General features: G+C 37.7%; 1 protein-coding gene across 1 annotated transcript in view; it reads left to right on the top strand.

Annotated features, from left to right (window-relative positions):
• Positions 1-251: 251 nt before the first annotated feature.
• KCNH1 (potassium voltage-gated channel subfamily H member 1) overlaps positions 252-25178 on the top strand; it is a 582845-nt gene continuing 557918 nt past the window's right edge. Inside the window, exon 1 of the mRNA XM_056815882.1 lies at positions 252-574. Within this exon, the coding sequence (XP_056671860.1) occupies positions 496-574 (79 nt within the window). The 5' untranslated portion in view covers positions 252-495. The remainder of the gene's footprint in view (positions 575-25178) is intronic.

Raw genomic sequence — 25178 nt, 5'->3', positions numbered from 1 at the left:
GACCCTTCTCGGCTGTGTACAGAGGATGGCGCTCCTGCTCCAGCATTCCTATTCTCTCCCCTATCCCCTACACCGCCCCCCACCCAGCTGCCGCCGCCGGGGCAGCAGCAGCAAACTCTGCCTAACCACCCTGCTCAGCATCTCCATCTCTTGGGCACCTGGGGCGAGGCGGGGGCAGCTGCGTCCGCCAGGGGCCGCTGCCGGCCAAGGCGAACCTCCCTCTCCTCCCTCCATCCCCCCCACCCTGGAGGCGGCTGCAGCAAGCAGGAGCTGGGAGCGAGTGCATTGCGAGGCGGGCTGGAGGGAGGGAGGCGTGAAGAGAGCGAGGGTGGCTGCTGGAGGGAGCCTCCGCCTCCGTTGCACCAGCCCGCTCGGGTCCCAGCGGAGACCATGGGGAGCTCCGAGCGGGGATCGCGCGCTGCTCCCGCGCCCAGCCTCCTGCAGTCGTGAAAAGCCGAGTCGGGACTCCCCCCCAACCCCAGAGCCGCAGGGAGGATGACTATGGCTGGGGGCAGGAGGGGGCTGGTTGCCCCCCAGAACACGTTTCTGGAGAATATTGTCCGGAGGTCCAATGGTAAGAGATATCTTTGAAATGATTCTATCGCGTTGTAGATGAATTGATGTATGGCAAACGCCCCTGGCCGTCCCGCGTCCCCCCCTCCTGTGGACGCAGCCCAGCCCCCCGAGCTTTGGTCTCTGCACGGAGCCGGTGCAACAGAGAGGGCGGCGAGTATTTTGGCTGTCTCCCGGAGCGAGCCCCAGGGCAGAGAAGGGGAGAGGGACCAGCGAGGGCAGGGGGATGGTGGTGATGGTGACAGGTCTTGAGGACAGGCTGCACACCGTGGAGAGTTCTTCCCGGGAGCACCTTTTGGGGTCTCCGCTTTCCGCAGGGTGACAACAAAGTAGTCTGGAAAAGTGTCAGGGTGCCCGACGGGGCGCTAGAGGAATGCACTGACTCCTTGGGTTCGCTGCCTCCGTTTGTCCGCGGACTTCCAGTTCTGTACAAGGGTACCTCCAGGTTCTCTTCGTTCTCCTGCTGCAGACCCTCATTCACTCCATACCCTAAGCGGCTTACCCTCTTGTTGGGGATGGGGGCGGGCGGAGGAGTGGGGGAGAACCTTTGGGCTGTCAACTCCGCACCAGCTTGGTCAATCTCGTAAAGGAGTCCACTGGGCAGGAGGTTCATCTTTTCTCTCCATCAGGGTTCAGAGGCATCGGGAAAGGGGAAGATCCAGATGTGGCCTCGGCCGGCGGATGCCTCCTTCCAGTGTCGCGTGAAGTGTCAGGATCATGTGGCAGATGGGGTTTCCTTGGGTTTTCCAGAGCACAGGTGCAGAGCTGGTTAAGCAGTTACAGGTGCATCCGTGCAGTCCTTTGTAGCATCTTCTTCTGCCCAAACCCAGGACAGCGGCGATGTGCCACACTTGTGCTGCAAAATCCAGAATCCTACTTCCCCATAAATTAATTAAATGCCCACAAAATCTCTCCATAGCTCTTAGTTCCACTGTAACTGGTTAGCTAAGAGAGCCGTGGCATTTGTAGACGAAAGTCCACCCCAGGACCTGCTTCAGTGTAAATACCTTACAGAAAGTTCTCTCCAGTAGAGAGTAGCTTTTTCAAACACCTTTTGAGGCCAACTGAAGAGACCGGAGGCAGAGCCTTTCAAGAGGAAATAGAACTAGGCGCAGGTGGTAGGTATAGAGCAAATGCATTCATCAAATTGCTAAAATTAGCTGAAAGGGAAAGAAGCCTCTAAGTGCACTTTGTGGGCTCCTTAAGCCCCCATCTCCGAACAGGAAAGAAAAAAAAAACATTTTCAGTTTATCTGAGAAACGAGTAGCTAAAATTCAGGAAATGAAGTTTTAAAATTTGTAAACATGAAGCTTTTGGAGACTTAACCAGCTGGGATATAAAAGTGAGCTCCTCCAGTCAGATTAAGGCAGAAATTTCAAAGAGAATTTTTCCCCCTTTGTTGTTATAGTTCTACACTGATTTATTTACCTACCATTTTCTCTAATAAACACATCCTAAATTTGTCCCAATTTAGTGATAAATTAACAGTCAACTGGATCTGCAAATATGCATCAGTTAATCTGTATTATTTAAATACTTTTCTAGAAATCTTGAGTTGTTAAGGGGCTTTCCCTTTTATGCAGTTCTTGTGGGGGGTAGTTCTTTTCCATCCAGTGACCTTGCCACTTTGTGGATTTCTTTTTCAATTAAACCAGGTGGTCTTTGAGGCAAGGTCAAAATGGTAATCAGGTTATGAAAGGTTCTGGCAATTAATAAACGAGTGACAATAATGGACTTATACCTCCAAAGAGTTGGATTTGTTCTCTGAACACTTGGAATTAGTCTTGGATTTTCAAATCCAAGCACCTAACCAAGGCTAGTGATATTATTTATATATTACATTATGTTAATAATAATAATTTTGTTGCTGATGTTGACTGGCCAGAGGAGAATGAACCAATCATAGTACAGATTTTGAGGTTCTTTCCTTGTCTGAGAATCTTAGTATGAGGGAATTGTCCTGTCTCTTAAGAGGCAATTTATCTAAACTGAGGACAGAAATGGCCATCAATTAGTAAAAGAGGGCAGAGTTTGCGATGTACTCATATAATGTGTAGGTATTTGATGATGTAAGTAAAGGGAGCTTAGATGCCAATCCCTTGTAAATCCTGCCCCTGGTTCCCTGCAGGTGAGGAGAGAGAAGACTTCCTTCCTGTTCATCAGATCCCAGAGAAACTACAAGCCCTGACAATCATGAGCCTTTTGTAAACATCCATGGATTGCTAATGGAATAAGCATGTGTGAACATTTTTAGCAGTGACATTTTAAATTAAGCACCAATGACAACAGCTTGCCTTGAGGTTTTTTTTTAAAGTACTTCTTGTAATAGCTGAACTATTTGCCTCTTTCCCCACTGAATATGAAATGATCAATGTTTAGATGGCAAAGGTAATATGACTTTGTGGAATGGTCTAGGTTTTAAAGTTTTCTAAATATTCTGAGTTTAATACCACAAATATGTTATTTCTATTTTCATATATTCTACCTTCTACACTGAAAATGTGTATGTGTACTGGTGTTTAAAAAATGAATTACTAGGGATAGCTAGGTGGCTCAGTGGATTGAGAATCAGGCCTAGAGATTAGAGGTCCTAGGTTCAAATAGGTTTTCAGACACTTCCTAGCTATGTGACCCTGGTCAAGTCACTTATACCTCATTGCCTAGCTCTTACCACTCTTTTGCCTTGGAACAAATACACACAGTATTTGTTCTAAGATAGAAGTTAAGGTTTTTTTTAAATGAATTACTGAACAAAGGTAGTAATATGAACTTTGTTTCTATGATTATTTGGTGACTCCTAAGCATTTTAGTAATATATTCAATTTTAAAACATCATAATTATGTTACATGTCTCCTAACATTTTGCTAAATACTTCTTGCAAGGGTGTAGGAATATCCTGCTTATATTGCTGTCCCTGTTTTAAAAAAAAGAGGAATATGAATGTTAAATGACATGTGAATGAATGCCCCTAGCTCAGCAGGCAATGATTGAACTAGGATTAGAGCTTCTTTTCATCACTGGCTTTTCACACCCTACCAATTCAACTCACTGAAGCACCTGCATTACTGAAATGACATGTTAATGCTCAATATGCTAGAGTTTGTTCTGGATGCTTTCTAATTCCCTTTCACTTCCTTTATGTACTCGGAATTTTCCTAAAATCTGGGGGGAAAAAACCAAGGTTGGAATAAAGAAGAGGGAGGGACCAGGCATTTATTAAGTGTCCACTAGGTTTCATTTGATCCTTATAATAACGATAGGTGCTATTACCATCCCCATTTTACAGTTGAGCAAACTGAGACAGAGGTTAAATGACTTGACCAGACTCACACAGCTAATAAGTGTATGAGGCAGGATTGTAACTCAGGCCTTTTTGACCCCCAGCACTTTACCCACTTTGTGACCTAGAGGCGATGGGTGAAATTATTGATAACTTCTAAAATTTACACACTGGTTTTCATCTATGTTGCTATCAGTTTAACTTCTAGGAGGTAGAAGAAGAGAAAGGAGTTACATTTTTTAAAAAGGTGGCTGGAGAGGGAGATGGGAGAAGTGGTCATTAGGTTGGAGCAGTAACTTCAATAGTCCTATAATCATAGAATATTTGAACTAGAAAGAATCTTGGAGATGATCTAGTCCAAACTCTTCATTTTATAAAGGAGGAAACTGAGGCCAAGAGAAAGGGAAATAACCTGTCCAAGGTAACACTTCCCGTTTGAGGCAGAGCTACAAATAGAGACTAGGATCTGCTTATTCAAACCAGTACTCTTTCCAGTTTGCCTTAGCTTTCCTTGTCACATCATTGTTTGTTCTCAAGTACCATAATTTCCCTGTGGAATATAATAAAGTATTTTAACAACAGCCTTTTTGGCCAACAGCCACCTCACTGCATCCACACAGGATAATAGGGCAGAGGAGAAACTAGTACTAACAAAAGAAAGGGCAGTATTTTACCTTTGTCTCAGTGGTTTAGTCACAAGTGGTACTGTCTAGTACAGAACAAGATTCAGTGGTTATTTGAAGCATTAATAGGATCAATTTCCCTGAAAACAATCCAGGCAATATTGGAAACATCCTTAGCCCCAAATGAAGGGGAGATTTGGCAGTTGCTTGATTTATTTGAACATTGTATACAGCCAACTGGAGTAATTCATTTCTCAGAGTGGATGGATTTGTGTTGGCCCAAGTACCCAGTCAATCAGATGATCATAAACATCCCTCTGACTTGGCACCACGTAGACCATGCTCCTCTCCTCAGTTTGGACTTTGTTGGAAATAGACATCTTCCTTCTTCTTAAGAGAGCTGACTGCTATAGCCTGTATTCTCAGAGGAGCAGATGGGAGGTTGGCTTGATTAGGGCAGGCAGGACAGGAGCAAGTATTTGTACATGCTGGGCAGGGTATGAAGGTGCCTGATGCAGTCCCTGACATACAATGGGAACTTAATAAATGCTTGAGGAATTGAATTAGAAAACGGCATAAAGATTTTATGTACCACTATACAGTTGCAGTTTTCAGCTCATGTTAAAGATGAAGTTGGAAGGGACCTCAGAAATAATTGAATCCAACTTACTGTTTTATAGATGAAGAAACTGAGGCCCAGTGAAGTGAAATGAAGTGAAGGGACTTTCCTAAAGTCTTATAGATAGTAAGCAGAAAATTTAGGATTTAAATTTATGTCCAAATCTGTTGATCTTTCCTCTGTACCCTGGAACTTGACTTTTGAAAAATATATGCTTTTAATTCACAGAAAGAATTTTCTATCTGCTTCAAAATATTGTGTTTATAGAGTCCTATTAAAAATCCATCATTTTACCATCTTCTACTCTCTATTTCTTAAACCTTAGTCTGCTGCTTTCCTTGCCTATCCCTAGTCCTGGGGTATGCTGGCATGTCTGTGTGCTAGGAAAACACACACACAAATGATTTTAAAAAAAAAAACACCCATCTAGGACATACCTTTAAGCACTGTAGAGCAAACACCTAACAATTGGATATGCCATAGTAACAATCTGTACTGATTAGCAGGATGAAATGAAGCAAATGCTGGTACATATTTGTGAACATATATAAATTACAGATTGCCTAATCAGCTGTGTTGTTGTAGAATTTGAAGCTGGTTCAGGTTGTTGGCACAATGAGTTAGCAAACAGGAGGAGAGCCACGGGAAATGTTTTGTGTGTTCATAGATGTGTTGAGTCATGGGAATATTTATAAAACAACAACAAAAAAACCCCTTGCTAAAATCCTTTATGTCTTATTGAAAAGGGAGAGTAATAAAAACCCGGATTATCCCTAGGTCAACATAGCTGGTTGACTTTTTTTGTTTTTGTTTTGTATTGTAAAATAATCTCTAAACTCCTGGGTTGAAATGAACCTGGGAAGACAAAATTAAGTTCCTAATGGAAGATGGGAGAATCTCACTATATTGAAGCATGATTGAGTCATGATAGCTATCAGTCTATAGAATGAGAAGATGAGTTCTTAGAAGCATCCTGTGTTTTAGTAGGGGATAGGAAATGGAGTTTAGAATGGTTTGAATTAATTGATTAGTGCTAATAAAATAAAAAAATTTGAATTTAATTGAGTGGATTTAAGTTATGAGACCTGAGTTCAAATAATAGATTCTAGACTTATTAGCCTTCTAACCTATGAGCAAGGTTCAGTTTCACCATCTATTTAATGGGGATGATAATACCTCCTCCTATAACTCAGGAGTTATAAGAAGGCCACTTTGTAAACTTTACATTGGGTGAGTTGTCATAAATATTTAACATTGGAAGGTTCTGTAGAGAATATCTAGCCTAATCTCACTTTTTAGCTGAGAAAACTGAGGCTCAGAGGTCACATTGGTATTTAAGATCATGATTTGAACCCAAGTTTTTTTTGACTCCAAATTCCTTTTTCCCATGGAACCACTCTGCTACCTGACAACAGTTTGGCATTTCTCTGTGTGAAGCTACTTCTTATGCTTCTCATGTATTCATCAGTAATCAAAGAAGGCATGGCAAGATAAGAATATTATTGAGGCAGCCAGGTCATGTAGCAGTTAGAGTGCTGGGCTTGGAGTCAGGACACCTGCTGGTTTTGTGACCCTGGGCAAGTCACTCAACTTCTATTTGCCCCAGTTTTGTTAACTGTAAAAAGCAATAGTAACAGCAACTACCTCTCACAGTTGTGAAGACCTAATGAGCTAATATTTATAAAACGCTTAGGGAAATGCCAGCACAAAGTGAGTGCTTAATAATTGCTTGTTTCCTTCCTTCCTGCTTTTTCTTCATCTAAACTAGTCTTCTTCCCTTCATAAAGGACTGTGCCTGAGCTGCTAAAGAATAACTTCTTTTAAACAACTCCAGGAACACCAATTTTAGTAATAACTTGCAATTGGATCAGCATTTATTATATAGCTGTTATATAGAGGACACTTTGTAGGAACCCTCCCCCATTGGGAAAATAACACAGATCCTTCCTTTAAGGAATATACAGTCTAATGCTATTAAAGGGAGACCAGAACATGTATATTTCCTTGCTACCTTGTCTCTCAGGAAAATTCTTTCTTAGATCTTTCAAAGTCTTGACTTCATTAATGAAGCCTACTTCTCCTGGTTCTTAGGGTAGGTTGAATCCCTGAAAGACAGTTTTAATTCTTTTTCTAGAATTATGATTAGATCTAGAAGCATTAATTCTTCATTCCTTTTTTTTTTGCCAGATCTGTTCAATTCCTACCTCTTTCTACATAGGCATATCACTCTGGGGTTGAAACACTGTGAAATTTCTTCCAACCACTGTCTTCCATCCAATCTTAAATTTAGTACTATAGCTTCATATAATAAAGATGTTATTTTTATGCATTCATTTAAAAGCTTACTTTCAAAAGCCAACAGACATTTTATTTTTACCATACAATCTTTTAAAGGAGAAATTGACTCAAGGAACAAATAATTGGATGGAAAAAACATCAACCATGCTAATCCCATTAAAAAAATTGGTATATGACAGTTTCAACATCACTTAATTGTGGCAGATATTCAATAAACTTTCATAAATATATTCTCATTTAATTTGATATTGATTGTGAAATTCATTCATCTTTATCATTTGAAAGTCTAAAATTCAAAGAGTCATTCCGTGAAACCATAGGGAAAAAGGTGGAAATGTTTAGAGTACCTGGAGGGAAACATGGAAGAAACAAGTCTGGAAATGTGAGGTAGTGGGCTCTGATGCCAGATGGAGGAGTTTAAATTTTTCTAGTTAGACAAGGGGAAGTCACTAACATATTTTGAAAAGAAGAGGAAGATGATAGAATTTTCTGGAAAAGAATCAAAGATCAGTTGGAAAGAGTGGTGAAGAGAAAGGATATAGAAAGATCCATTGGGATCCTACTGTAATAACCCAGACAGGTGGGAATGGAGTCCAGATGAGGGTGGTAGCAGTAAGAATTTAGAGAAGGTGACAGAGTTGAGAATTTACAGAGGTAAAATGTTCAGGGCTTGGTAACAGATTGGATGTGGGAGGCAGGGATGAAGGAGAGACTGAAGTTGACACCAAGTCTTTTAACAGTCAGCAAAATGTTCCATTTCATTCTTGAGGTTGAAAATGTCCCCTTCCTCCCCCTGTAATTTACTGACTTAATAAAAAATGCATTCAATCTGATATTAAGACCAAGCACAAAGCAAGGAGTTATTGATTCCTTTGGGACTATAACTTGTTTTATGAAAAGATTGGACTCTTGATAATTGAGGCTTTAATATCTCTTACCCTAGGAGTTTTATTGTTGGGGGAAAAAAAACAATAGCCCATTTTATGGCAACTTTGGTAGATTGATAACATTTTAAAATGCTTAACTTTTGTGGACTGCTAACTTAAATGCCCCTGGATGAAGGCATAATGTGCTTTTGATTCCATTTCTCTTTTAGCAAGCCTGCCCCACCCTTTCTCCCCTCCATGCTTCATTCCTTTCTTTTCCTTCTTTTCACTCTATTTCTTTTTTCCCCCCTTATCATGGACATTTTCTTCTATACTGAAGGATATAGGATGTTATTTCCTTATTCTTTCATACATATTTCTTTCTTCCATCCTCATCATTTCTCCTAGTGAAACTCGTCTATTTTCTACCAATTTCTATTCCCTTACCATAAAACAAAAACAAAAAAAAAAAACCCAAACAAAAACAAATCCCAAAGTGTTTATCTGAAAAATAGCAAAAAAATTCTTTCCCCTTCTCTTTGTCTAAGCTTCTTTTATGTATTTAATTTAATATCCTATGAAATCAATATCTTTAGCCATCCATAACATTATAAATGAAAAATGCTTTTGCCACATCACTCAGGGAGATGTGTGTCCTATTTAGGTGATGGTATCCAGGTAGTGGGAGTTTATTGTGAACTATTTACTGTAGCCCGGTAAAATAACAAATTCTGTTATGGACTGATGCATTTTGTGTGAACTGTCTACTGAAAGTAGCTTTTATATGTGTAATTACTCAAACTGAGTCACTCTCCCAAGTTGTTGCTTTGGTTTTTCCTTTGTTATTTGGGGGGTAATTATGATGAAATGCAATTTTCTAATAATTCCTTTTTAGAATATCTATGTATTATGCTTTATGTGCAAATAGCAGGCTTAGGCTACTGTCTGACAAGGTTTTACCATGGTTGTATCATGCTCCATTAGCTGAAGAAGCTTTAAAAACTCAATTCTTTCTTTTATATCTATGAAGGTTCAGTGTTCTTTGAACCTGCGAATATTCTTAGTGGGTGGAAAAAGTCACTTTTAGGAAGGCTTATATTTTGTTTCCTCTACTCTTGCAGCCCACAGACCCTCAATGAGTAAAAAATCATTGGAGGGCTAAGGGGAGTCTGGCTAACTTAATTCAGAGATCAGCAGGCACATTGAAGGCTTGAGAGAAGATGACAAGCATGCCAACACAACTCATTTCACTAAATAACCCATCTTGTTTTCTTCACATGTGATTTCCCATCTCTAGTTTCCATGTATTTGTACAAGTATAACTTGTATAACAAATGTACCTATGCCTGGAATGCATTCTATTCTCACTTTTGTCTCTTAAAATTCTTAGTTCTGTTTCTAATTAAGGTTCAGCTCAAAAGACATTCTTTTCTCTTGAAAAAAACTATTTATTTAATTAATTTAATTAATTAATTTAATTAATTTCCCTTGGTTACATGATTCATGTTCTTTTCCTCCCCTCTTTCTTCCCCCCTCCTATAGTCAACAAGCAATTCCACTGGGCTTTACATGTATCATTGATCAAGATCTATTTCCATATTATTAATGTTTTCAATAGAGTGATCATTTATAGTCTATGTCCCCAGTCATATCCTCAACAAACCATGTGATCAAGCAAATGTTTTTCTTCTTTGTTTCTACTCCCAGTTCTTTCTCTGGATGTAGATAATGTATCCTTCTCTGTGTACAATGTTCTCCTGGTTCTGCTCCTTTCATTCTGCATCAATTCCTGGAGGTCATTCCAGTTCACATGTAATTCCTCCAGTTCATTATTCCTTTGAGCATAATAGTATTCCATCACCAATATATACCACATTTTTTTCCAGCCATTACCCAATTGAAGAGCATCCCTTCATTTTCCAATTTTTGCCACCACAAAGAGTGTGGTTATGAATATTTTTGTACATGTCTTTTTCCTTATTATCTCTTTGGGGTACAAACCCAGCAGTGCTATGGCTGGATCAAAGGGCAGACAGTTTTTTATCGCCCTTTGGGCATAGTTCCAAATTGCCCTCCAGAATGGTTGGATCAATTCACAACTCCACCAGCAATGCATTAGTTTCCCAGTTTTGCCACATTCCCTCCTACATTTATTACTTTCCTCAAATGACATTCTATGTGAGGTGTTTTTACTGATCTTTTTCCAAATACCTAATATCTATTTTGTCTATAGGTAGCACGGTGGATAGAGCATTGTTCTATTTGGGAAGACTTACCTTCCTGAATTCATATCTGGTCTTAGATACTTATCACCTATGTCTCTGGACAAGTCACTTAAACCTGTTTGCCTTAGTTTCTTTATTTGGAAAATGAGCCGGAGAAAGAAATGGCAAATCACTCCAAAATCTTTGCCAAGAAAACCCCAGATTGGGTCATGAAGAGATGGCATGACTGAAAACAACTCAATAACAACAAATACTTAAAGGCATACATTAGTATACCTCCTTCCCATTCTTCTAGAATGTAAGCTTCCTGGAGATAGGCAGTGTATTATTTTCATCTTTGTATTGCTGGTGCCTGGCTCAATGGACACTGATTGACTAGTGGAAAACGGTTGAAGGGAGAAGGCTGTCTTCTTGTAATTGAAATCTAGTAGCCACTGGTTGCTTTCTTATACTACTGGCTAATTGATGGCCACTGGGTTAGATAATATAATAATAACTCATGTTTATAAATAGCATTTTAAAGTTGATCCCTGTATGGTAGGGATTGCAGGAATGCCATAGCCTTATTTTATAGGTGCTGAAAGTAAGAAGGCAAGCATGTTTCAGAGGCAGAATTTGAACTAATGTCTCTGCTGACCCAAATCCAATGATTTCCCATGACATTATGTTACCACCATTCAATAAATGTGTATTCATGATGATAGGAATGTATACTTTTCCTGGGCCCCAGAAAATGAATAGCTCACTATGGGGTTTTCTGAAGGACTTATAAATAGGCATTCTGATATCTATGGCTTGATAAATTAGGACCCTTTAAATATGTGACATTATTACAAGGATTCACAAATACTATGGATCACATTATGTTTTCCAAACACAAGAACTCCATGGGAAAAAAGTTTCATATAGGAGCTCATATTTATGTAGTATTTTATGGTTACAGTCAAAAAGGATTATAAAATATCAGGGTGGAAATGGACCTCAGAGACCATTAATTGTTCTTATTGGAACAAAGATTTCCTTTAATCCTTACAAGACAAGTGACCATTAAGATTTTGCTTGAAGACATCTAGTAAGGGGTGACATATTACCTCCTCAAGCAGCAACTTTTACTGTTAGAAAGCTTTAATTGTTAGCAAGGTTTTCCTTATATCAAGTCTGAATTTGTGGTTTTGTAACTTCTCTTCATTGCTCCTATTAAGACCTCTGGGGCAAAGCAGAACAAATTTAGTCCCTCTTCTAGGGCATAATTCTTCAAATACCTGAAGCCAGCTAACATGTCCCCCTTAAGTTTTCTCTTCTCCAAGAGAAACTTGTCCAGTTCCCTCAAGTGAACCTCTTATAGTAAGAATCCCAAGACCACTGTAATGCTGATTGTCCTTCTCTGGATACCTCCTGGATTATTAATATCCTTCTTAGAATGTGGAGGTCAGAAGTGAACATAGTACTCCAAGATACATTCAGACTAGTGTTGATAACAATAGACTATTCTCCAATATCCTAGACAGTCTTAAACACAGCTCAAGATTCCTTTAGTTTTTTAGCTGCCATATCACATGTTGAGACATATGGAGTTTTATAGTTCACCAAAACCCTCCTATCTTTTCCAGACATATCATATTCTAAATGTCTCCCCCAAATTGTCTTCTAAATTTCCTATGTCAGCTTGGAAGAGATAGAATGTATATAGGGAATATATATGTATATGTGTGTGTGTGTGTGTGTGTGTGTGTGTGTGTGTGTGTGTGTGTGTATGCAGGGCAACTCATGATCCTAGGATTGTATTTCAGGTAAAATTCTCCTCTATCTAACACTGTTGATGTCATCTTCTGGTCTGGTAATGTGTTCCACCAGATTGCTTTTTCCACTGAGTTTTGAAAACTGCCTTATCTGCCAAACTGTGAGCTGCTGGTGCCCTTTATCTATTAGGCTATTTTCTTCCCTGTGTTGGCATTTTCTGCTGAGGTGCTTTGGTCTGCAGATTCTTTGCCAATCTGCCACTATCTTCTGATTCTCTACTGAATTAAAGTTGCCATATGGCCTTTTTCCAAGAGTAATGTGTGTACTTTTTGGGAAGTGACCAGAATCTGGTTGGTAATGATGAGGATAGAGGGAGTAAATATGTGTGAAAGGACTGTTTAGCCCATAATATCAGGGTTATTCCAGCTCTTTTGTGAGTCAGATACATAGCTAAAATCAGCTAGCCAGCAAATTCCCTTAGGTTATGTCTGCTTTTTTTAAAACTATTTTCTTTTACCTCAGTGACCACAACTCTAGGCATGTTTATTGTTCATATCAAGGTTAAGAAAGTTCCTTTCAACTACTGTTATGTCCCTGGCCACTAGAGCCAGAATCATGCAAATTAATCTGGTGCTTTACTAAGCAACACTTGAGGGGCAGGCTAGATCTAGCAACTTTCATCCTGTATATCAGATGGCACAAATATCACTGCTTTCTGTAAAATATATTCTCAAAATTCGACATTAATAAAAATCTATTATCTTACTGGCTTATAGTTTGCAAGCTCTGCTCTCTGCCCTTATTTTTAAAGAATTGGGGCAAAAGTTGTCCCCTAGTTCTGTAACATCTTTTCACATTCTCTATCATCTTTCCAAGATTACTGTGACAGTGACTCAGCAATTATACCTACTTTCTTTCAGTAGTCTAGGATGTTTATTGCCTGGGCTGGTGACTGAAAGGTTATTGAAGGCTGCTAGATATTGTTTGAATATCCAATTTCTGATCTTGGTTTTCAGATCCCAATGAATAAAATTTTTTGGGGGGAGGGTTCTGTCCTCTCTATTCACAAAGATTATTGTCACAGGCAGAGAAATCATAGGTAAAACATGAATTTAGTAATTTGGTCTCCTCTCCATCATTCATTCTAATTTTTCTATCCTGAGTGTTTATCCTCTTCTTTCTTTGACCATTTCCCTCCTCTACCTGAATACATCTTAAACATCGTTTTTATTGTTGTTGTTATAATTCTTCATAAGCTTCAGATAATGTTGACTGTAGCACTCCTGGCACTCTTTTTAGAGAAGCATGCCATACTTTTTATTCATCTTTCCTACATGTCCTTGCCTTCTTTTCTATGTAACTTTAAAATTAAAGCTGGTTAATGAGTCTTTTTGCACACATTTCAGTCTTTTTGACCCCCCCCCCCCAATCATTACAGTTGTTTCTGTTTGTATCTTAGAATTTTATTCCTCAATTTTCTCTCTTTAATATATAAGGCTTTGAAAAACTAGCTATTCTTTTTTGAACCACTGAAATATAATCTCACAAAACTGAGTGGTCTTGTCAGACTATACTTGCTTTTCCTCTCCTTGATCACAAATTCTAAGATAAAGAGGTTACTTCTCTTAATATTCTTATTTCTATTCAATAACCAGTTACTTCTTGTTAATCAGGATTAGGAGTAAAATAACAATGCCCCTAGTTTTTCTGCCTTTTGAATGATTTAACTGTCATTAAGGCAAGCCAAGAAATTATTAGCTGCTCAACTTTCAGTAGAGAAATAGAGCCTGAGCTGATGACTAGATGACACATCAATCATTGCTATGTCATGCTTTGGAACCAGGCTTGTGATAAGTTTCACAAATTCCTCATTCATTTCTTTCTTCTCTAGGTAGTTCATCGTATATTCCCAGGACAGTATATATAGTTACTCATTCAAATGATCTCAGCTATGCCTATCCTCCTCTTGTTTCTGGATTTATTTACTTACATGAGAATATTTACTTGATACAAAGCACTCTTCGAACTCTCCTCTTCTTTATTTGGATTCTTTAAATGAGGCATATCCTACTAGAGCTGTATTATAGTCATGGGTCTCCTTCCCACCAATTTTCAGTGAATTAATGATTATGTTCAATTTCCTTTTTTATACATCTTTACACAAGGATCTCTAGTTCACCATAAACATGACCCATATTTTGTGGATAGACATGAGGCCATGGGTTTTATTACTGGTTCATTTCTTGGATTTTGCCTCTTATGATTATCCAGGAATCTCCATTGTTATTCTACCTACATGGTAGCTATTCTTTATTTGACTTGGTAGATATAAATAGGCAATTTTCTCCCTTCCTCTTCTATTTTGTTTAAAAATCCTTTGATTAGATTTTCAAGTCTCTAGTTATATACATATATGTGTGCATGTAAAATTACGCACACAAAAACATATATATACATGCACATACACATGTATATACATACAAACAAGTAAATCCTTAACATATGCATGTTTAACTTTCACTTGAATTTTCACCTGATTTTATGAAAAACCTCATATTCACTTTCACATGGGCAGCTGTGCACATTTGCAGCTATATGCAGCAAAGAAAAAAAATTAAAAGTCGACCCACAAATTTATTCTGAAAAAAGGAGGAAAATATTGATAAAATTTAGTCCCTGCTCCAGAAAAACAGCTAAAGTAAACTTTCAAGTGTGTGATGAGGTAATTGAAAAATGGAAAAGCGGCTGAGTTTGTGGATAAATGAGATGGTGGTCCCTTGACCTCTCATGTGCCACTGGACTCTTGTGCTTCCTTGCCAGCAGAGTAATGGAGCAGTCAGGAGCCCCCTGAGTCAGGCTAGGCACTCACCCCAGGCATGTCCTTTTCATTCAGGAAGAGTTCAACCACAGAGCTGAAAGGGAGATTAGAGATGGCTGGAGTCCCCCCTTTCCCTTTTTAACCATAGGGTTTACCTGATGTCATTGTCATTGCCCCTTCCTGTCCACCCTGCATTGCCTCTCTTCTCCCCTGTAATTTATGGGTTATTTCTTAGCTACCATGTTACGAAGTGTACATTATTCGAATTGATCTTTTATTATAAAGATTTGTATGCAGAAAAGTGTATTTTCAACAATTTCTAGTGAAAGATTATAGTTGGTAGTGGTGGCAGGAACCTAACCCTCTATATCCTGTAGGTTTAATGTACCAACATTTGTGTTTTTTACTTTTGCACCATTTTCTAGGAATGTTATCCCAGCAAAAATTGAGGATCAATTGTATGCATGTATGTGTATAGCCCATATAGACACCCTTATTTATACATACGCATATGCATATACTTATAAGGCAACCCAAAAGTCCTAGTCCAGTTTTTAGCTTTATTGACTTAAAACTGGTTTGGGATTTTTAGAACACATAATATAGGGTAGAACAGGCTAGTGTAGCCTATTATACCCAAATTTAATGTCTAGTATATGTATATATATGTATATATACACACAAAGGATAATATAAGCAATAACCTAACATGTGCATACATATACCACATATTCTATGCATACAATATATGTGATATATGTATATAATGTCCTTCTTAGAATGCTATGCACAAAATGTATATACAACATATAATATGCATATATTAGTACACACAATATATACATACACACATATTCACAAACACCAAGAGAAGGGGGAAAGGAGGAAACATAATGTAAGGGATAGAGAGATGACATTAGAGTTAGGAAGACCTGAGTTCAAGTCCCCTGGTTTTTTGACCCTAGTCAAGTCCCTTAACTTCTCAGTGCTATAGGCATTTTTCTTCCTTTCACTTTTTTGTGCTATATCTTTTATTTATTTTTTTTCTGCTGCATGTAGAAATAATTTTTCAGTATTATTTTTGACATTTTAAATTCATATTTTCTCCCTCCCTATGTCCTCTTTTGCTTGAGGTGGTGAATGGTCTGATGATATAGGTTATATCCATGGTTTCATGTAATACATATTTCTATATTACTCATGTCATGATAGAAAACATCACACGTACAACAGAGATCTCATGAAGGAAATATAGTGGAAGATAGCATGCTTCAATCTACACTGATATTCCAACAATTCCTTCTTTGGTTTCAGAGAGCATTTTCAACATGAGTCTCTTTTGACTATCTTGGAGATTTTCTTTGCTGATAATGGTTTAGTCTTTCACAGTTGATCATTGTACAATATTTCTGTTACTGTATAGATTGTTCTTCTGGTTTTGCTCACTTCATTTTGCATCAGTTCATAGAAATCTTTCCAGGTTTTTTTTTTTTTAACTCACAACTTGTTCATTGTTCCTTATGGCACAATAGTATTCCATGACAATCGTATACCATAACTTGTTCATCCATTCTTCAAATTATGGATGAACCCCATTGATTCAACAACCTTAAGTCTTTGTCACTACAAAAAGAGCTGTGAAAAATATTTTGGTAGAAATCAATCCTTTTATCTCTGATCTCTTTGGGATACAGAACTGGTAGTGGTATTACCGAATTAAAGGTTATGCATAGTTTTGTGGTCCTTTGAGCCTCATTCCATATTGCTTTCCAGAATAGTTGTATCAGCTCACAGTTCCAACAGGTTATCAGTGTCCCAATTTCCCCACATCCTCTCTGACATTGATCATTTTCCTTTTTTTTTTCAATAGCCAATCTAGTAGCTGTGAGGTGGTATCTCAGAGTTGTTTTAATTTGCATTTCTCCAATCAATTTGGAGTATTTTTTCATGTAACTATGGATAGTTTTAATTTTCTACTCTGTGAACCACTTTTCTTATCCTTAGGTCATTTTAAAATTGGAGAATATTTTGTATTCCTCTAAATTTGACTTAGTCCTCCATATATTTGAGAAATGAGACCTTTGTCAGAGATACTTGCCATAAGATTTTTTCCAAATTTTTTGTTTCCTTTCTAATCTTGGTTGCATTGGTCTTGTTTGTACAAATCCTTTTAAAATGTAATGTAATCAAAATTATCTATTTCTTTTATAACGCTCTCTATATCTTGTTTGGTCATACATTCTTCCCTTGTCCATAAATCTGACAGGGAAACTTTCCCATGTTTCTCTTTCACCTTTTGTTTCTAGATCAGGTATCCATTTTGACTTTATCCTGGTGTATGGTGTAAGATCTTGATCCATGCCTAGTTTCTACCTCACTGCTTTCTAGTTTTCCCAGCAGTTTTTGTGTAACACTGAATTCTTTCCCCAAAGGCTTGGATCTTTGAGTTTATTGTACACTAAGTTGCTATGGACATTAATGACCATGTGTTGATTACCTACTCTATTCCATTGATCCACTATTTTATTTCTTTACCAGTACCAGATTATTTTTATGATTACCACTTTAAAGTATAGTTTGATACCTGATATAGCTAGGTATCCTTCTTTTATATTTTTTTCATCAATTCCCTTGATGTTCTTGGCCTTTTGTTCTTTCATATTAACTTTGTTGTTATTTTTCTAGTTCTGTGAAGTAATTTTAGGGTAGTTTGCTTGGTATGCCACTGAAACAGTAAATTAATTCAGGTAGGATTGTCTTTTTCACTATGTTGGCTCAGTCTGTTCATGAGCAATTAATATTTTCCCAATTGTTTAGGTCTGACTTTATTTATGTGAGAGTTTTATAATTGTGTTTACATAGTTGCTAGGCTTATTTTGTTAGGTATTACCCTAGGTATTTTATATTGTGTAAAGTTATTTTGAATATAGTTTCCTTTTCCATCTTCTGCTGTTGGATTTCGTTGGCAAATAGTAAATAGAAATGCTTATGATTTACATGGATTTATTTTGTATCCTGTGACTTCACTGATGTCTTTCATTATTTCTATTAGATTTTTGGTTGATTCTCTAGGATTCTTTTGAGACACCATCATATTATCTGCAAAGAGTGATATTTTTGTCTCTTCATGGTCTATTCTAATTCCTTCAATTTCTTTTTCTATTCTTATTGCTATAGCAAGCATTTCTAGTGCAATATTAAATAAGAGTGATGATAATGGGCATACTTGCTTGATTGTATTGAAAAGGGTTTTAGTTTATCCCCATTACAGATACTGTTTGCTGATAATTTTAGATAGATTTCCTTTATTACTTTGAGGAAAGTTCCATTTGTTCCAGAATTTTTGAATGTTTTTAAAAGGACTGGGTGTTGTATTTTGTCTAATACTTTTTCTTCCTCTTTTGAAATAATCATGCAATTTCTGTTGGTTTTGTTATTGATATGGTCAATTATGCTGATAGTTTTTCTAATATCGAACCATTCCTGCATTCCTGGCATAAAACCCACCTGATCAGAGTGTATGATTTTTGTAATGTAATGTAATCTCCTTGATAGTATTTTATTTAGAATTTTTACATCAATGTTTATTAGGGAGATTGGTCTATAGTTTTCATTCTCTGTTTTAGCTCTTCCTTGTTTAGGTATCAATACCATATTTGTGTCATACAAAAGAGCTTGGAAGGATTCCTTCTTCCCATATTTTTCTAAATAGATTATAGTGTTGGAGTTAGTTGTTCTTTGAATGTCTGGTACAATTCATTTGTAAAACCATCTGGCCCTGGGGCCTTTTGCTTAGGGAGTTCTTTGAAATTTGTTCAATTTCTTTTTCAGTGATTGATTGTTTCAAAATTCTATTTCCTCTTTTGTTAATCTGGATAGTTTAAATTTTTATGTTTTCATTTATTTCACTTAGGTTGTCCAATTTATTGGTATATAGTTAGGCAAAATATCTACTAATAATTATTTTAATTTATTCTTCATTGGTAATGATTTCACCATTTTATTTTTTGATACTGGTAATCTGGTTTTCTTCTTTTTATTTTTAAATCAAGTTAAATACTTATTTATTTTTCCATAAAACCATCTCCTTGTCTATTAGTTCAATGGTTTTCTTACTTTCAAATTTATTAACCTCTCTCCTGATATTTAGGATTTCCAATTTGATGTTTAATTAGGGATTTTATATTTGTTCTTTTCCTAGTTTTTAAAGTTGCATGTCCAATTCATTGATCTGCTTTTTATCTATTTTATTGATTCAAGCATTTATAGATATACATTTCCTTGTAATTATAGTTTGGCTGTATCCCATAAATTTTGATATGTTATCTCCTCATTGTCATTTTATCTAATGAAATTGTTGATTGTTTTTATGCTTTGTTCTTTGACTCTGTCATTCTTTAGGATAAGATTATTTAGTTTCTAATTAATTTTTAGTCTTTCTTTCTGCTACCCTTTGTTGAGTATAATTTTTATTGCATTATGGTCTAACAAGTATGCATTTAATATTTCTACTTTTCCTCATTTGATTGTGAGGTTTTTATGTTCTATTATGTGGTCCACTTTTGTGAAGGTGCTATGTACTGCTGAGAAAAAGGGTGTATTCCTTTCTATTCTCATTCAATTTTCTCCAGAGGTCTATCATATCCAATTTTTAAGTTCTCTTTATTTCCTTCTTTCTTGCTTCTTTTTGGGTTGGATTTATCTACTTCTGAGAGGGGAAGGTTGAGGTCCCCACCAGTAACATTTTACTATCTGTAGCTCCTGTAACTTATTTAACTTTTCTTTTTAAGAGTCTGGATGCTATGCCATTTGCTGCATATATGTTTAATATTGATATTGCTTCATCGTCTATGGTGCTTTTATTATGATTCAATTTCCTTCCTTTTCTCTTTTAATTAGGTCAGTTTTTACTTTTGCTTTGTCAGATCATGATTGCTACCTTTTTTTTTAAAAATTTTAGATGAGGTATAGTAGATTCTGCTCCAGCCTGTTTCACTCTTTATGTGTCTCGGTGTTTTACATGTGTTTCTTGTAGACAACATATTTTGTGGTTCTGGTTTTTGATCCACTCTCTATCCTTTTCCATTTTATGGATGAGTTCATCCCATTCATATTCATAGTTATGATTACTAATTGTATGTTTCTCTCCATATTATTTTCCCCTATTTCTTCTTTTCTTTCTACTTTCAGCTTTTTCTAGTTCACAGATATTTTGTTTTCAACAATCACCTGCCCCCACTCAATGTCCTTTTTGTCCATCCTCCATCCCTTCTTCCTACCCATCTATTTTCTTGTAGGGTATGATAGGTTTCTATAGTTGATTGAGGGTAGGCATTATTCCCACTTTCAGCTAGCTGATTAGAGCAAGTTTCAATCATAACTCTCTCCCATATTTTCTTTTATTGTATTTGCCACTTATTTGCTTATTAATGAGTGGTGGTTTATCCTCTTCTATCCCTCCTTTCCTCTTCTCCCCATGTAGTCCTCTTTTCCATCCCCCCTTTTTTTATATCAGCCCATCTTATTTAGCCTCCTTTCTTTCTATGTATACTCCTTTTCATTGCTCTAATAGTTATAAAGTTCTTAAGTATCTTAGGTATTTTAGGTATCTTGCATACTTTAAGTACCTTACCTTTCTCAAGTATCATAGACATCTTCATTATTTCAATTATCATCTTCCCAGGCTTGAATGTATTCGATTCAATTTTATCAAAACTCTTAAGTTTTCATTTTATTATTTTATGTTTCTCTTGAGTGTTGAATTTTCTATTCAACTCTGTTTTATCTTTTGGTCAGGAAAGTCTGGAATTCCTCATTTCATTAAATGTCTATTTCCCCCCTGGGGGATTATGCTCAGTTTTGATCAAGGTTGTAGTTCTACATCCTTTTCCTTTTGGAGTATCATATCTCATGTCCTCTGGCCTTTTAATGTAGAATTTTCTAGGTGTTATGTAATCCTAATTGTGGCTTTTCAATATTTGAACTGTTTCTCTCTGGTAGCTTGTAGTACTTTTCCCTTGGCTTGGGAGTTCTAGAATTTGGCTACAATAATCCTGGGGTATTTTATTTTGGGGGTCTTTTTCAGGACATGATCAGTGGATTCTCTCACTTTATATTTTTTCTCTTGCTCAAGGATATCAGGACAGTTTACCCTGATGATTTCTTATAATATGTCCAGGGCCTTTTTTTGATTGTGACTTTCTTCAGATTCCCCCCTCCATTTCAATTTGGTCCATTCTGTTCATTAGGGAGTTGTTTTATTTGAGGTATTTTTCTGCCTCACTTTTCTTTTGACCTATTCTAGTTTTGAGGAAGTTTATTTCTTCAGTGAATTTTCTCCCCAGCTATTGAGTTTTCCTGTCAATTCTCTTATTATTTGGTTTTTTAAACTTCTTTTCAAGTTCTTCCAGGGGTTCTTTTGAAGCCTGGTATCCTTTCATACATCCCTTTGAGGCTTTACAGGTTGCCTTTTTTGGCATTATCCTCTTCTGAGTTCATATTTTGGTCGTCTTTGTCACTATAACTTTCTAAGGTTAGTGGTTTTTTTTTGTCTTTTGTTCAGTATTCTAGTTGTTCCCCACCCCCCATTACCTTATCTGTCTGTTGAGGTTCTTCTCTGTTCCTAGGATAGAGGATGCATTGCTCCAAGTTTGCAGAGTACTCTTCTCTGCTACTTGGGGTAGGCCCAGCTGCTTTTGTTCCTTATAGTATGTCTATCAAGGAGGTAGCACTGCCGGTTTGTTCTGGGGAGGTATGCAGCTACTTTGTCCAGCTTATATTCAGTACCCTGTGCTACCAGTTCCGCTGTTGTTTTATGGGCTGGGCAGGTCCCTTGCTCTGGGCTGCACCACCTCAGGCACTTGGCTGCCTCATGGGTGTGAGTAGGGTCCTGAAGTTCCAGGTCCTCTTCTCTCCTCCCTTGTGACCTCAGGTCTCCATTGCCACATGAAAGTTTGTAGGCTTCTTGCCTTCTCCTCCTTCTATGCTTGTGTGGAGTGGCTTGGGCTTGGCTCTTTCTGCTTCTTCAAAATCGTTGCCTCTGGGAGAGTCACCACATATTGAACTGCTCCAAATTCTGCCATTGCTCTTTCCTCTTATCACAATGAGACATATTTCTCTAGGTTGCCTTTATTTTGAGGTGATTTCTTTTCTTTGTGTGTGTATAGGGATCAAGGGAGCAGAGTGTCTTTTACTCTGACATCTTCATTCCCAGCATATAACATTGACTCTTCCTCCCTCCCTCCCTCCCTCCCTCCCTCCCTCCCTCCCTCCCTCCCTTCCTCCCTTCCTTCCTTCCTTCCTTCCTTCCTTCCTTCCTTCCTTCCTTCCTTCCTTCCTTCCTTCCTTCCTTCCTTCCTTCCTTCCTTCCTTCCTTCCTTCCTTCCTTCCTTCCTCCCTCCCTTCCTCCCTCCCTTCCTCCCTCCCTTCCTCCCTCCCTCCCTTCCTCCCTTCCTTCCTTCCTTCCTTCCTTCCTTCCTTCCTTCCTTCCTTCCTCCCTTCCTTCCTTCCTTCCTTCCTTCCTTCCTTCCTTCCTTCCTTCCTTCCTTCCTTCCTTCCTTCCTTCCTTCCTTCCTTCCTTCCTTCCTTCCTTCCTTCCTTCCTTCCTTCCTTCCTTCCTTCCTTCCTTCCTTCCTTCCTTCTTTCCTTCCTTCCTCCCTCCCTCCCTCCCTCCCTCCCTCCCTCCCTTCCCCTCCCCTCTCTCTCTCTGTCTCTGTCTCTCTGTCTCTCTCTCTTTCTTTTTACCTTTCTTCTTAGAATCAATACTAAATATAGATTCTAAGACAGAAGAGTGGTAAAAGCTTAGGCAATGGCAGTTAAGTGACTTGCTCAGGGTCACACAGCTAGGAAGTGCCGAAGATCAGATTTGAATTCAGGACCTCCCATCTCTAGGCACCATTCATTCTAAGTCTAAGTTGTGGAGAAAATGGCAACATGCATTGGTAGAGGGAGTTTCCACACCTAGAAATTCCCTATCGTAATGAAATCATAGCCAGTGCCATCCAAATATTTGATTTGTGTGTCTGCCTTGGATATGTGTGTGTGTGTATGTATGTGTATGTGTGTGGTATATTAATTAATTATTGTAAGTGGACCATTCTGCATACTTTCCCCACCCCTCTGGGCTCTGGGTGACCCTGCTCCTTCTGTTGCTCTGCAGAGGCAGCCTAAGTGGCTTCAGTGCCAATCTCTAGGCAAAAGTCAATCATTCTTATGTTTTGCGCTGTGGACCAGAGAAATTCAGATCCCATTCTTAGATATCATCATTTCCTGACTCTGCCTTTCTCTTTAGAAGAACTCGCCTTTGATTGACCACAGTAATGTAAACATCATGTGTGCCCCTTCAATCTTTTATCTTGGATTTCATAACCTTTAGCAATGCTTTCTAAACATTTGCTGGCATAATCATTTGTCCTTACACGAATCTTGAGAAGTAGATTATAATACTCAGGTTTGACAAGTTTGGGGAAGTTATCTTTCATGTCTTACCTGTATGCATGTGCTGGGAAGATTGTAGCTCTTTTTCTTTTTGCTAATGTCAGAGTGACTTTTGTTTTGGTACCCTGCACCTTGGAGTTACCAACCCTATCACTTATTTCTTCCTCTGATATTTACTTCATGATCTCACTCCTAACAGTACTCATCATTGCTCCTGGAAATATAAGCATAGGGTGCAGCTAGGTGGCATGAAGTACCAAACAGTAATCAAAATTCCTGGGTTCAAATCCTGCCTCAGACACTAGCTTTCTGACCCTGGGCAAGCCACTTAACCTATATTTGCCTCAATTTCCTTGTCTGTAAGATGATGATAATACTAGCACCCACTTCTAATAACTATTGTCAGGATCAAATGAGATAATAATTGAGAACACGTAGTGTAGTGTCTGGCACATAGCAACATTATATAAATACTAGCTATTATTAAGAAACAATATCCTCATTAGAGGGTCTAGCTCCTTTCTTTAGAGAAAACAGTATTTTTTCTTTAATCTATTATTTTGCTGTTTTGGTAATGGTCTTTCCTCCCCCTGCCAATCTTCACATTCTTCTATACTCAAAACTTGTGACATAGCTCATGATTCTTTTTTTGTCTTTTCATATTTTTCCCCCTTTTTTAAAAATTTTGTAGCCTGTTCTCCCTTTTTAAAGAAACATTTCCTGAAACTCTGGAGAGTGGCAAGGCATCCCTTGAGCACCATTAACTCTTCTTTGAAGAGGGAAATCAGCCAGCACTTTGAGGATGTGTAGGAATTGCTTGACTGCTGCTAAAAGACAAATATTCTTACTCTATGAAGGTCACTGCAAAATTATCCTGCTTTCTTGACTGGAAGCTAGATCTTTGGTTATCCATTCTTACTGGTAACTCTTGTGGCTAAAGTCTTAGCAAGAAATGCCCAAAATGAAAGCTCTTTATATCATTTCATTTTATCCACATAATAGTCATGTGAGGTAGGTAGACTTATTATCCCCATTTGATAGATGAGGAAACTGAGGCTCAAGTCTTTGCCAAAGACCACATAATCAGTAAGTAGCACACCCAGAATTTGATTCCATGCCTTTTGATGTCAATTTAGTGGGCTATACCACTTTCCTTTGTCTTTGATTGACCTCTTTATCTCTTACTATCATATGGTTAACCTAGAAGGTGTGTGAATATCTAATTTTCACCAGTTTTGTAAAGAAGTGTAGTAGTCATAGTTTCAGGATTCTATTTCTCAAGCAATAGCCAACCCAAGAATTGTGTGAGACATAGAATAGAGATTGGAGGGAGAGGCAGAGGAGAGGAGCTTTGAAGTGATATGAGCATGATGTCCCTAAACTGAGGAGTTATGGATAGGTCTGATTATTCCATAGTTGAGGTAAGTTTCAGCTATTTTCCATATTACCCCAAAAGAATCCCAGAAATGAAACTTCAAAAAAAGATAGAATGATATTATAAACATTGATTATCAGGGCTATAGATTCTGAAGTGAACTCTCTTGCAAAACCAGAGAAATTAAACTAAAATTTTTATTATAACTACCCTAGAGATGTATGCAATTGTTCCTGTTTGTGTATGAGTTCCAGAAATATTTTCACTATTTGATTCTCTTCCTTGTTTTTTTTTTAATGGTTTAATATCTTAAATAAATGTTTC

The sequence above is a fragment of the Monodelphis domestica genome, chromosome 2, assembly GCF_027887165.1.
Source record: "Monodelphis domestica isolate mMonDom1 chromosome 2, mMonDom1.pri, whole genome shotgun sequence".
Taxonomy (NCBI): Eukaryota; Metazoa; Chordata; class Mammalia; order Didelphimorphia; family Didelphidae; genus Monodelphis; species Monodelphis domestica.
Note: the sequence above shows the minus strand (reverse complement) of the source record. Positions and strands in the feature narration are given on the sequence as shown.